General features: G+C 36.4%; 1 protein-coding gene across 3 annotated transcripts; it reads right to left on the bottom strand.

The window, feature by feature from the left end:
* Positions 1 to 654: 654 nt before the first annotated feature.
* Positions 655 to 15,039, bottom strand: LOC139131613 (BBSome complex member BBS7-like). 3 transcript variants are annotated; one of them, XR_011552166.1, is made up of 15 exons: positions 14,544 to 15,039; positions 14,052 to 14,180; positions 13,246 to 13,421; positions 12,376 to 12,635; positions 11,877 to 11,943; positions 10,141 to 10,321; positions 9,314 to 9,398; positions 9,007 to 9,109; positions 7,004 to 7,271; positions 6,346 to 6,548; positions 3,684 to 3,848; positions 3,175 to 3,388; positions 2,595 to 2,718; positions 1,828 to 2,398; positions 655 to 1,656 (listed from the first exon to the last, which is right to left on the bottom strand). XR_011552166.1 is itself a non-coding variant. In XM_070697739.1 (15 exons), exons 1-15 carry the CDS (start codon positions 14,580 to 14,582, stop codon positions 2,265 to 2,267), a joined length of 2,166 nt encoding a protein of 721 aa, XP_070553840.1. In that variant the 5' UTR covers positions 14,583 to 14,763; the 3' UTR covers positions 655 to 2,264. The 3 variants fall into 3 exon arrangements, 2 of the variants coding, with proteins under 2 accessions (XP_070553840.1, XP_070553841.1); XM_070697739.1 differs by adding an exon at positions 11,106 to 11,123 and having other exon boundaries at positions 655 to 2,398; positions 14,544 to 14,763; XM_070697740.1 differs by having other exon boundaries at positions 655 to 2,398.
* Positions 15,040 to 15,119: the final 80 nt, after the last annotated feature.

Below are 15,119 nucleotides of genomic sequence, written 5' to 3'. Positions count from 1 at the left end.
ACATAAATCAATTACACATATCAGTAGAGACATTCAATGCAAAATGATGTAAAAGTTCAAAGGGCAGTACATAAACTGCAATATTTTTTTTCAACACATGGTGTACTTGCATCTTTCAAATTTGCCTTTGAGTGTATCGGGGACAGATATTCGGACTTACAGTCCTTATCTGATCTATCACTTGTGGGGGTTCATTTTCTTAACTTTTTACCATCTTAGTTTTTCGAAACTTGAAAATTTTACTTTTCTGTGGGGGTTCATTTTCTTAATTTTCTACCATCTTAGTTTTTCGAAACTTGAAAATTTTACTTTTCTCTATAGAATTAGCACAGGGATAGCAGCCATTTTGAATTTCAACTATTGATAAATCTTGGGTAATTTGTATCTCTGGTAACAAAATTTGCACGGTGATCCCTGATTTTTATCCTTAATTTGAAAGAGCATTGTTGAAATATTCCTTGAGGAAAGTTTAAGGCACATACTACCTTAAAGCCACACAGTGCAAAGAAAGTTGCCACACACAGTATACCAATGTAGATGAGAATACTGTTTTTGGTGTGTTTTCATGTATGTAAACTGACCCTACTTGATGATGGATAATCCAATGTCTCTCTTGTTTTAAAGTTAGATCAATGACACCAGCTTACATCAGTATCTATATAAATTCTTTATTGCCATGTATGTACAACGTTCATATACATTCACATATAAGTACACTGACACTATGATAGACACAGACACTATGATAGATAAGGGTGGATGGAATAAATTGACAAGCAAGGATGGAACTGCAGTACAGTTTGGTGCACAGTTCATCTTGATAAAAATTGCACTGGAGTAACAAAAGTTCTCCAACAATCAAATTTTGTCTCTACACAAGGGTCTGAATTGCTATGGATACGCTTACAAAATTCTGGGACAAAATCAACCTCTACAATAATAATTCCTTGTTTACGTGTCACATAACACATTGGTATCCAACAATATTTACAAACAGGATGTCGCATCAGCTAGTATGCTTAATAAATTTTAAATTACATTTCAAGCAGTGCGTATGTGTACATGCTGTCCTCTTACCATTAGGCCACCACAGTTTTCATATAAACCAAACACTTCCAAGGTTGGAAATCTCATAGAACAATACTTGGAATGACTCAAAATCTATTCACCGTGGCACAAGAGCCTCTCTCCTCAGAGAATTTTCCCTTCAAGCTGACAAGCACAATTGTTGTAGATCTGATGGTTGCAAAACACGGCCTGATAACTGTAAGACAGGTGGGAGTTTCTCTGTTGGTTTGCTGGCACAGTGACTGTTTTGGTGAATTTCAGATGTGTATTCTTAATGTAACAATTGAACAAAGACAACAACTGGTCATAGCGATAACCATATCCCTTGCCATGCACATATCCTGTATAGGATCAGCAGATCATGGACGGAATCAAATTATGAAAATCTCTTGAATTTACACAGCTGTTGACTTTCCAGGTGAAACCTGATATACCTCCAACAACCTTCAGCTTGATATGTTGATATCCCCGCATTGAACACTGTTGTGTATGAAATGATCACATGGACACATGGCAAGAACTCTCTCAAATTTTATCAGGGCTTTTCCAAAAAGAGGGAACTCATGATTTTGCATACCCAAACGTGACCTGAAACCAACACTGTAATAGTCAATTGTCACAGTTCTAGTGACTAAATGGGCCAAAATTTAAGGCAGAGTTTATTCAGACTCTGATATTCAAAAGACATAGGGAATGGTGTCTCCTAGGCAACTGCGATATTCTATACATATTCAATGCATACAGCATATTCTTTAAAACTTAAAAAACTCATAAAGATGGCTACACAAATATACACACATTGCCCTGTACATGAACAGTTTCTTACCTGCACTATTGTTAGCTCACATTCCAAATTAGGACTAGTTGACAAATGAAACAAAACTTCACACACATATTAATAAAAATCATTGCCAATGGTGAATTCATCGTATTTACAAGTAATAAAATCAATCAGCACACATAATTAATTGGTACATTATATAAATGGATCTGAGAAAAAAAAATCACATTTATCTGTAATTAGTACAGTTCATACTTTGTTTATGTAAATGTAAGGCTAATATTTGTAGCAAGTAGCCTTGCTAGAAAGAGAGTATCCAATTCTATGACACTTATGGTACACTGATCACTCACGGCTTTTACGAGTGGATTTGCCATTGAAGTCTAACCCAACCATCAATTTATTCTGTTGACTTCTACACAGTTTCAAAGAAACTTATAAGACTCTGCAGATCATAGTTATCCAGCACCTCCAGAAGTTGAGGGACTTTGGTCTTCACATTGGTACCTTTGAACTTGAACTTGTCAATAAATAAATCTGTAATCATACGTGACACTGAGTTAAGGAGAAATCTGTTGAACTGATGAGGAGATTGGACAGAATTTAATCTTCAGGATTTAAATTTGAAATTATTGCTACATGTGCATAATTAATATTTAATCATTCATCTGTGATTCTGTGGAAATGGAATACTTTGCTATTAAAAATGAAACCCAAATTGCAAAAATGTTGTTAAAAAGGATATCATAGAGTCTTTCAAGATGACAAGGCTGTTTCTTGTATTCAGCCTGCAGTTTTTCTGATTCTTCCAGTATCTGTCTGTATTCAGGAGACATAAAATTCAAGTCTTGCTCATGTATCTGAAGTTCCTGGAAAAGAATCATAGAAATCATGTTACATGACTATGGAAGCAAAGGATAGTCAATGAATATGATCACAACAAGATCACTTTGAAGTTCTCACACACAAGAGAAAGATTTTTTTCAGTGTGCAGTCAGATCAGAACACTGTATCTCAAATCCTTCACAACTCACTGCTCTTGTAAATTTATATCATACTAGTATGTCAATGTTACAATCCCTGCATGAAAATTTAAGAAGTCATTTCACATAATTCTGTTTTAACCTATTCACAAACGTATGACTGACTGAATTCTACGCAAAACAATGTCTTCACATATACCCTATTTACAAATGTTGATGGACATCAATACATTTTTGATTTGTAGAGCCATCTGAAATGAGCTATCAGATGACTAATATGCAAAGACATATCACAGCAAAATACACCTTGACACACACTCTACACATATTTAAAATAAATACCTTAAGCGCTTCAACGAGTTGTACTTTCTTGGCCAATAGCAGCTGATATTCCAGTTTGGGATGGATAAGTTTGATTGTTTCTGGTACTGTTTCCTCCACTAAATCGTATGAAATATTAAGATTTATTTTCCTCTTTGTGGCTTCTTTTGTGAGTACGTCTTTGAGGATTGAAATGGTGGATATGTTATCAGATCTGAAGATGCCTTCCCCTTTCCTGTAAATAAAAAATATTTCTTTTGGTGTTAATATATCTAACACTGGTACAATCACTCTTTAGCAAAGTGTTCTAAGTTCGCTGTAGAGCAGTCTGAAGATACAGGAAATGTTGAGGATTTTAAATCAGCATCTCAGTAGATGAAATTGAAAAGTATTGAAGTGTTCAAATAATCATTATTAAACTGACATATAGAAGATTTCAAATCCCCTAGTACATGTCCAAGAATGCTTTAGAAAACTACATAAATTGTACAAAACATTGTCTGATAGCGGGTTTACACTACACAACTGACCTGTAAGTACACTCCAACTGTGTGTCAAGGAATGTTGACAAGAAGTTGAAGTTCACACTGTCACCAGAGGGGGTCCTTTCTGGTAATTCAGGCAGGCAGAAACAAACCCATGAGTGGATTTCTGCCAAGCTGAACTGACCTGTCAGTTTCAACGTATTCATTGGTCTGAAACAAAATACCTTTCATGAATATGGTAGTACTATAAGTCAGCGATGTTATTTCATGTTTGAAAGAGTGCTCATGACAGCACATAGTCAGGGCTGTCAATGTTTTTCAGAATAGAAGGGTACAAGTGAAAGAACAGGAGGGTACAGCCTTGTGCGGAGCGAAGCGGAGCAAGGCGTGCGCGCAAGCGCACGCGGGGGGAGGCCAGGAGGGGTGTCCCCCCTCCTGAAGCTGAAGCTTTCTAATTATTCATCTTCAATTGGTGGCCTGTGGTGGCACTTTTGAGGGCAATTTACTGTCAAGTTTATTATAACTGAAGTATAAAAAGAACATGAAATTGAATCTTGTGAAATAAATTATGGAAGACAAACAGAAGTAATACAGTGTTTATATGTTTATTGATACACCAGGTTATTATTATTTGCCTACAAATCGTGTTGAATTACAACCTGCTTAATAAAGATCATAATCTGAACCATAATCAGAATCACTGGAGTACTCATCTAAGCCCAAGGCTTGTATGGCAGTACCAGCTGACAATACCTCAAGATGTGATTCTCAGGCTGATGAAACAGTAGCTTCAGAAACTACATCTGCAAAAACTATTTCTTCAGATGTAGCTTTAGAAACTACACCTGCAGAAACTATTTCTTAAGAAACAACATCTGCAGAAAGTAATTCAATAATTGTAATACGTTCCCATTCAAAACAGCTAACCGTATTAGAATTTTAAAAAATCTGGTCCCCACTGCAAAACTGATGTCATAACGTCACGACAAAAAATTCCGATCTGCGTCTGGTTGATACTGCTGTAATTTTATTTTATCTGTGTCAAGACCTCTCCTCAGAGTCACCGGCTATGAATTTCCAGTGTGAAAATTTACAAATACGAGACCATTACCAGAGACAATTTGAGTAGACGCTACGTCATACAAACAATTACAATACTCAAGTTTACATCCGTTAATGAATTTGCGTGGCTTCATTGTCCGTCGGCCGCTCAGTTGACAAGATTGAGAGTATGTTGATTTATTTACGTAGTAAATCCTTGCGCGTGAAAGTTAACGATCAAATATTTTCTCCTGATGACTATCATAGTATCTATTCTGATATCCCTCACAGTAGTCAGAGTTTTGTCGAAACCCACGCCTGCCAAGAGGGTAGGCTCACTACATGCATGTTATATCCATATTCAAAACATGGTTTACCGCCGCACGTACATGTAAGAAACCGCGAAAGTATATAGTCAAGCCTAGCTAAATTTTGTGATTGCCCTAAACATTAAAAAATGTTGGTCTTGGTAAATGATTTTGAAGGATCGGAATACCGATATTTGCTTTTGAGGAAAGATTTCGGATGTCGGAAAATATTTATCAAACTTCAATACTCGGGCCTTCGAAACAACCACAGTACACAGCATGTACTACCGTATGAATACATTTCATAGAACGGCGGCTTGGTGCAAACAAATTCAGTGGTAGTCAAAACTCACTAAAAATTATGTCAATCCCCACAAGTTTTTTTTGGGGCCGAGTAAACGATTCTTACTCATTGTAAAGAGTGTTCACGATCTGCAAACGGGAAAACAAATCAAAAATTCCAGTCGCTAAATACACGTAATGCTATGGCATTTTGCTCAGATGCGGCGTGTCAATCTACATTGCATGCTATACCATTGATGGATTAAACCCCCGATCACTGAAATTCCTCAGGAAAATAAAATGATTTACAAATATTGACATTACTTTTATATCCAGAGCTAGTGTGAGCCTCTTGGGGTCTTTTTGGACCCATAAATCCAACGTGGCTGTCGACTTTCGTAGCCATATCGATCGTGTACGTCCGAAAACCAATCAGAACCTCTACAGCTTTTTGACAGTACCGATTGAAACCAATCAGAAATCGGCTAACAACGAGCCTTAGGGGCTGCGCCTCTGTAGCACAGCGCAGCCAACGGTAGAATTTGGACAGGAAAGAATTCATAACGTGTGTAAAGATCATTATTGCAGGCCTTGAATAGGGAAAACAGGCGGCGGCAAGACCTGTGTCAGACGGCGATTTGCCGCCGGTGACCGGCTATAATTGACAGCACTGCATAGTTTTGTACATTTCCATAATCATTCAGATTATGACAAAAATTTTGATTCTTGTTGATATATTTTTTGCTATTTCAGAGAAGTAGATTGATAGACCATAAAGCTATGCAGGGAGCTGAAATGGATATATACAAAGACAACTGCATTTCTTAGATCTGAGATACATAAATTTTTTTAAGGAAAAATTTTCAAAATGCTATTTGTGGTTTTGCAATAAGGAAGAAGATATCAATACATGAATGTGCTGTGGTAGAAAAACACTAATGGTTGATAGTGTTGTCCGCTGTCAAACTGCAAATAAATCAAAACTAATATAATCCAAACTATAAAAATGTCAGGATGAAAGGTCAAAATATTGTCCACTACACGATGAGAATTCTGAGAGACAAAGATAAACCCACCTTTTCTCATCCAGTACATGGGTTCTTTGATGAAGTGACAATGGTTTGATTAAGTATTGTCTAACTTGACATGTCTTGGGCTGTACCCTAGGTGTTACATACGCCTGTAGCATTCCATACTGGCCCTCTATGGAACGAATCTTCAATTCTAGTCTGGTGGTGTTAGCTTGACAGCGGTATGTTGCAAGCAAAAAGTTACCATTCTGAAATACAAAGATGGAGGTATTAAAGCTCTATTACTGAGTAGCTCTCTTTTCCTAGAGAGAATAGTATGTGTGACAATGATTTCAAAATTACAGACATGTAGTTTAGCCCACTGCTATCCAAAAACTGTGTTTTGACATTCCATGAACTAAGACGAACATTTCATCAGTGTGTGTGCATTGAATTCACAAAGTCTTCCAGCAAGATACATGTATGGAAAGTCTGCAGTTACTGTGCGGAGAAAGTTTTCTCTTGGAGTCTGTTATTGGGCCTGTTGATCCGTCAAATAAATAAATAAATAAAAAAGAAAGTGAATGGTTGATTCTGTGGTTCAGTCAATTACTCTTAGATAGCACTGATTTTACCATTGGGGAAAACCACAAAAGTTTGATACCTCAATAATCGTACCCACTATCTAATTTTCACCGTCAACATCATGTAATTATCAGCTTACCTCTGTATCACAGGCACTGTAGCTGACCACGGCAGAATTCTTGTCAACATCCAGCAAATCAATAGGTACATCACTTTGTAGCAGGACATTGTCGATGGCCATCTGTACTTCAATACTCAGTGTGTAGCTAGCATCATCTCTGTTCAATGAAAACTTATCATTGATGTTGAAATGTGGAATAGCTGACATTGCTTTGTTACTGTGAGAGGAACTCTGGTACTTTTCTCTCTCAGTCATAACTCTTCTCTGAAGCTCTTCCAATTCTTGTCTGTAACAACAATTCAATAATATTATATAGGGCTCAGCCCTTGGTGTCGCGCCAGGGGTTAAGATTGGCAATGTTATTTGTATTGATTCATGATAAACTGTAATTGTTACTTCATAAACGTTTATATGACAACTATGCCCAGTTTCCCTCTGATGAAAGCAGTTCACGTACTTACACGACGTCAAACCCTGCAGCAGGGCAGGTATAGATTTTCTGTAGCGTGTAATATTGGACAAAAATTGGCAATTTTTACAATGATGACGTATTATGCAATAATTATCATTGCAATGGTAACCGCACTGCCCACCTTCCACTTGCAAGCTGAAAACTATAGCGTTCCGTCTAAAAACTTGCAATTTTTTAATCTAATTATTGACACAGGGGGCGCTCTTCTATAATTCAATCCCAGCATTCTTTGCGTATGCCCCCGTTCATATGCACGACAGTTTTCTCCGTTTATCTATATCAACGATACTTTGTATCAGCGACAAGGTGTATAATAACATTTACTGGCTAATAAAAGAGGTATATTTTATAAAAGGCATGTTATATCATAGTAATTTCGTTTCGTATTTGTTTATTTACGAGTACTCAAAAAAAAACATGGCGGCGCCCAAGAAAGAGCCCGGAAAGAAGGGTACACTTCCGGTTACTCGCATAGTATATTATGAATAAGCGCATGCGTAGTCAGTAAGCCGCTGGCGCGACTAATAACTTTAAAGAACATACAATAATGATAACTTTATTAGTTCCTGAATAATGCCTTATTTGCTACTCAAACTCTGCACAATAAAATTCACTTTCCTTGACTGAATCAAGTCTTCAGCCCAATCATATCAATGCAAAGCAACTTCAGTCAAATCAAATTACTGTATAGGGTGAAAGGAATAAAATCCTATTATTATACATCTGCCATCGAGAACAATAGAATTTAGCGTGCGCTAAAAAAGCCATACGGAACACCTGTTCCGTAACACATATGGTTTCAAGGCGCCCCATTCCCTGCGCCTGTATCTGCGCGTTCACTGTAGAACGGTTTCAAGGGAACCCTTGGACGAGTGCCAGAACAAGTCTCACACGCGCTCTGTACGTACGTATGTGTGTAGTGCACACCCTCCAAAACTTGCAGAAGTGCGTCCGAGGTAGCGTTCCACACTGGTGCAATAAAATCGGAAGAAAAATTGTTGACAATGCACGAAAATGGTCACTACTACTCCGACATTTTGATGCCCCGATCAGGAATGTAAGATGTATAATAATAAGGTTATTACGAAAATACCGCAAAGGATGCACTCGGACATTGGCGCCGCGCATCGCCCTCCGCGAACCTCATATTATTCAAATATGGAAGGGAAGACGAAATAACTATATTTCACTGCATGGAGGAAATTTTCCATGTATTAACATATAATTGTTCTTCACAAAATCTATTATTGTGATATACTATGGGTGCAAATTGGTTACACTACAATAGAAATCACAGTGACGTCTTGAGGTGTACAACAGAAACTGACCATACGCTTGAAGATGACCGGTATCTACATGTACATATATCTATTTTCAAATGATGATATGCTGTATATCAACATTCAGTAGTGTGACAAATACATGTTTCTGCAGCAGAAATTTTCAGTTGAAATAAATTCACAAATACTATACTTCAAGGAAATGAGAATACTTAATTGACTGGAGTTAGCAGGTAAGTATATGTAGATATGTTGAGTTTCATACAAACCTTAGATTTGATATTTTAGCCTGAGTTTCCTCACTCACTTTGACTTCATCACCAGGTCCTACTTCCTTGTGTTGAGGTTCAGTTGTCAAACCCATGATCCAACCTTATATCAAGACAGTGAGATAACAGTGAGTCGCTACCCCAGGATTCCTGTGATAGTCAGAGTTACATCTTGTGATGTTTCATTCCTTCCAATGTTGTACAGGACTACACTCTCTGCTGATGCACACTTTTATTCTACATTTAACCATAGACCCGTTTTTAGGGTCTATGATTTAACTGATATAGCAATGGAAATGACACTCACCAGCGTATGTACACGCTACGATCTCATCATAGCCAGCTGTTTTGACAACACCACCTTGTATAGATCCCACACTCTCACTCATAGTCTGCGAATCAATTTAAATGACAATTTGATGTCTCATTGAATATCAACTTCAGGAAAAAATATCTATGCAGTTATGTATTCATAGAGGTGATAGGCAATGAAACATTTTGCATAAAGATTAGATTAGATGAAGACAAAGAAAATGACTGCAAAATTCAAACTTTTGATTACCAAATTGAGATACAAATTTGTAAAATTCAACGCTGTTTTTATCAAATTTAGATACAAATTTGCAAAATTCAACCCTCTGATTACAAAATTTAGATTCAAATTTACAAATCTGGAGCTCTATTGAGGAAAGCACAACATGCTGAAGTCAAAGTTCCATTCAGTATGAAACTTTGATGCATTTTCAATAGTTTTTTTTCTTTTTTCTAAAATGCAGTGTTCTTGATCACATTGAAATGCCTAATATTTAACTTGACAAGACAGTCATAATGTGTATATCTAGTGTTATTATTGTAAGCAATTGTAATCCAGGCAAGATTTCTTTGTTGCATACTGAACACAATGCAGTTTGTTTTCAAGGCTAAGCACATTTCTTTAAAAATATCTTCAAAAGTTACAGCGGGTGTTGAATGGGCAGACTAAATAGTGGACTACAGAAACACACACCTAACTACAGGAGATTCTGACTGCAGTAAGAGGGATGAAAGTAATATCACAAATAGTTCCGAGATGTCCATTGGTTGACTTGTGTCCAGCAAAACTGAGAATGGTGATTGGATAAAATAAATACACACCTGGCTAAATCTATGGATTGGTTCATCAGCTTCATCATAGCCATAGACTTCTATCAAACCATCATCCCTACCCAACAACAAATCCTGAACACCATCAGCTGTGATGTCATAGTTATCAATGCACAACACACCCCCGTATCTCTTCTCATTCAGAATCTCCCATCGGTGACTTGGACCCAAACTGTTGAAATAAAGAAGATCGGTTGTATTACACTTTTACTATTTAGCTGATCTAGTTTGGTACACAGCTACACTACATGTGTGCATCAGTTTAGAAATGATCAGTCTTTACAACACTCAACACATGTTGTATCACCTTGATTTCTAGGTAATTGCTGAAGCTTGCTAATTTCAAAAAGTTGTAATTGGACATTCTACACTGATGAAAAAACAAGTTCCATTCCTAAACTGAAGATTGAAATCAACTTTGCAGATGGTTGTAAAAATGATGTTTGTAAAAAAAGGTAAAAGGCACAACAGCTGTAATTTTTTATAATACTTTTATTACACGTTATTTTCCAGAAATAGTTTATATTTTCTTTTGTTCATCTTTCCAAAAGTATGAGTAAATATGTAGAGTTAGCTTTGCCAACACGATGCATTCTATGCAATATGTGATGGTATAATTGATGACTCACTGTAATACATGTTAATACATGTCCACACTAAAAATCCAATCATCAACAACAACATAGAACATTATATACCTACAGAACTGACAAGTTGAACATAATTTTTGTAGTAAAACAATAAATGTGTTTTACAAACAAGCCAAGAATAGTAGAAAGTGTATCAATAGCTACATCGAGCAACACAAAAAGAAGATTGTGTGCAGAGACTTATGCACACACAAAGCATTACTGAGAGACTTAAGGACACATAGACAACTGAACTGATCCTACGATACACTACAGATGGTGAAGAAAAGGCCACATAAAGCCAGCTTAATTGCAGTGAAAACTTACTTAAACTCTTCCCGAGTTCTATGCAGCAAAGAAACAAGCAAAACAAGGCATATCAAGCAGTGTTTATTGCGAAGCTGAAGCAATTGAAAGCAGTGAATGTCATTGATGTGAAAACAGTGTTGGTATTTCATGCAGGATTCAAGCATTGCATGGAGCAAGCAGTACATTACGCAGAACACAGTAAGTGAAACACTACCACCATGCAGACTACAGTCATAAAAATGTACCATTGTGTTGCTCCCCATGCTTGGAAATAAAGTAATTATACAGTGTACATTTAACAAAACCCAATTAGACCACAGCAATGTGGAGTAGTGCTACTATGTATGCCGAATACAGCCATGTGAAACTGTGTTAGTATTGCTGAACAGCATGTGCTACAGTACTACAAAACAGAATACAGAACACAGCTATGCAAAACCACCAAATACATTGGCAACTGTGAACACCAAATGAGATATTGTAATTAAAAGATATGGACTTCATTTTCAATGCTACTTTCTTGGAAGAAATGTAATGTTTGGCTATCCTAAATTCATACATACATGTGAGATCACATTTATACATAAGCTCACTGGACATTCACATTGCACACTACATGTACCTTCATTGTTTGTTATTTGTAAGTACAAAATGTGTACTGAGTGACTCTGAGCAAAATTGTAGCTGAGGTTAAACAACATTTGTGGCTCAGAAATCATAGTTTTTAATACCATAAGATCAGGCCATTTTCCTTTCACGCTTTGAATGTTACACCTGTGATCTTCTCACCTGCTGATCTGCACTAATCCTACTTTGCCATCTGCTGTACCATACAACAACTCCTCTCCTTCATCACCTTCAAACCAAATGAAATGCAATGATCAAACTCCGTCTTTTCCATGTCTTTATACTGTATTTTACAGAGCAGGATTTTACCTTTAGAGTCAATTTTTCAACAATGTTGTCATTTCAATGGAATGACCTTTGAGGTCATTTGTTTCGCAACACTGTCATTTACATGAAATGGAGCTAATATAAAGCACATTTTCAAAAATATTGAAGAGAGAATTTTACCGATGTTTAATGGTACTGTATTTGCTGGTATAGTGATGTAAATATGGTATCGTGTCTTTCAGCACAATCCCAGCTTAGACAGTCTAATAATGAGCCACTTTTCAAGCCAACCAAAGGTCTGTGGGCTTGCAACTACGTTAAAGGACACTCACTAAACTGTTAGACCTCAAAGTGCATGCAGCAAAAACAGTCACACACAAAGTACTGTACCTACCTCCATCACCGGCAAAGAGACTCAAACATAATGGTGGACCAGGAACTTCAACTTCATACGACAACTCTGATGAATTCAGAACTCTCAGAACCCTGTCTTGGCATGCCAATATAGGGGTCACATCGGAGACTTTGGTTAAGTCAAGACAGATGATGTCATTGATCATATCACTGCACAGAAAGTAATCCTGATCTTTGCAATCCACGTAGTGATTGTAGATGTAATTGCCTGATATGAACAGATGACTGCCAGCTACCCACCTGTGAACAGAGAGAGAGAGAGAGAGAGAGAGAGAGAGAGAGAGAGAGAGAGAGAGAGAGAGAGAGAGAGAGATGATCTAAGTGTTGTATCATCACTCTGAAAATACTTGCATGGAATGGGAAAATAATGTTAGAAACATTATCAATGACAAAGGACAGAAAATAAGCTGGCATATAAAGAATACTTCTTTCAAGTACCAGTCATATAACTGTCGAGATACACAAAGTATTTCCAACGGCCATGTCTGATATTGTTCAGCTCCTATTTGTGGGAAAGAATGTATCATAAATGAAAGATAAGGCAACTGAAATTATATATATACCATAAATCCATACATTGAGAGTATCAGGAGCTGTCATTTAAATGTGTTTGTATGAAAAAATTCAAGATTTCTACACTGGCAAAGTCTGTACAACAGACGAATGAAATGGAATTTATAACTTTATCAAACACTGGCAAAGTCTGTACAACAGACAAATGAAATGGAATTTATAACTTTATCAAATCATGCTAAGTCTAGCTGTAGAGTGCACATGAGAAACAAAAAAGACATGATGGCCATTGTAGGTGCATTCATGACTGTAAGAAAGACATGATACGTGTACTTACATAGTTTTGATGCTTTCTGTTAGATTTGTATCAAACCCTAAGAACTGCTTTCCTTTCTTGGTGTAACCTCTGACCTCTGGTCCTGTTGCTATGAATATTTTCTCAAGTGGGGAACCAAGAGGACCACCAAGTTCTAATCTTGTTATTTTGGAACTTGGTAAGGTCTTAAACACTGGCTGAAAAAATTACAAATAGAAACATCATAAAGACTAGTATGTTTAATGCTACTCATAACTAAAACAAAGCATAGATTTTAGGCCTATGAATAGTCTTCACTGATTGAATTGAATTATATCGTTAATTGTCAGTACATTTGCATACTCAAACAATCTCATCATTACACTTTGTGAATTTTATTCCTATAAAATCCGGTAATAGATGAAAATCATATACTCTCTTTACACACACACACACAAACACATATTATATATATATATATATATATATATATATATATATATATATATATATATATATATATATATATATATATATATATATATATATATATATATATATATATATATATATATATATATAGTATGCATATATACAGTATGCACTCATCTTCATGGATCAACATCATACTGAACAAGTATTATATTGATTCTCCTTTCAATTTTAACAATGATGCATACTATACAGGGTTCTCAACACAAGTACTTTTCTGTGGAGAATACTGATTGATCATTAGATGATGACAATTCGATGAAAGAAGCTCCTTTACAAGTTCCTTGAACAAGAACAAACTATGTGGAGAAATACTGAAATACCAATATAAAATTATAATATTGGATTTTACAAACCACTGATTCGCCTTTCTTCATTTGAAAGGATTGTAATATACCAGTTTGATCAGCCACTGCAACCCTCTGAGGGCCTTTGATTTTCTTTTCTGGCAGTAGTCTCAAACTCTTTGGTGATGTTACCCCAACCTGCAAAACACCGGATTACAACAAATGTAATACTTACAGCAGGGACAGGTAAGAGCGACTCAGCGGTACTTATAATGAATGCATGAAAGCAACATTACTGCTACTATTTGTACATATTGGCCGGAGGCCACAAGTACTGAATAAACTGAAATTGAATTGAAATTGAATGCATGAACAGTCAGGGTCATAACATTTCTGATGGAGCTGGCATAAATGCTACTCTTCTTCAACTTGAAGTTCAAGATTTATCTTTTTAATTTCTAAAATTAGATGCTGAAAAGTCTGTTTTTTATTAAGATTTCAAATAACATCTGTGCATATCAAATAATGGTAATGTTTTTATTACGTGCATGTAAAACTTACCTGGAGGTAATCAACACGTTGTAAATTTAATTCCATCATTTTGACAGCCTTTTCTTCAGTTCAAGGGTCTACTCCAAAAGAATTCCTTCGATTATTTGTTTTTCAAATATTCTAGACTTCTTCTTTGGGAACCAAAAACGTAAATTACTGCGTTTCACAATTTAATGTCTGTCTATATTATTATCGCAATCTCAATATTGTGGTTTTGAATAACCTGACAGCTGCATGCAGCAGACTATGAACGGAGAGCAGACCGTGTCAAAACGTGTATCTGTGACCCGTTGCGGTACTTTACGAACTGAAAGTCGGGTAGTCCGATAACCCAACCAAGTTGAAAAGAACTTTGCTACATGAATAATCTAACCACCATTCCAGATATTCGCAATTTGTTGTTTCCAAGGAAGAATGGTGATGCTACCTCCCAATGATGTCAACACTTCCTTCTTAGCTTTCAGCAAGGAAAATATTCAAAATGGCGGTTGGGAACCTTTAAATGCGCAATACTTTGCATTGAGGTTGCTTCTAGGAATTTGTAATTTCCCTTTGCATCGATATCATTCGGAAGTCTTTTGTTTG

The sequence above is a fragment of the Ptychodera flava genome, chromosome 4 (genome assembly GCF_041260155.1).
Source record: "Ptychodera flava strain L36383 chromosome 4, AS_Pfla_20210202, whole genome shotgun sequence".
NCBI lineage: Eukaryota > Metazoa > Hemichordata > Enteropneusta > Ptychoderidae > Ptychodera > Ptychodera flava.
This window is presented reverse-complemented; position numbering and strand designations above follow the sequence as displayed.

Excerpts from the sequence above, each read along its gene's own strand:
- LOC139131613 (XM_070697739.1), bottom strand. The coding sequence starts at position 14,582 with ATGATGGAATTAAATTTACAACGTGTTGATTACCTCCAG. Across the intron at positions 7,272-9,006 it reads GCTAAAATATCAAATCTAAG|ACAAGAATTGGAAGAGCTTC; the intron begins GTTTGTATGAAA and ends TTGTTGTTACAG. Across the intron at positions 2,719-3,174 it reads AACTCGTTGAAGCGCTTAAG|GAACTTCAGATACATGAGCA; the intron begins GTATTTATTTTA and ends ATTCTTTTCCAG.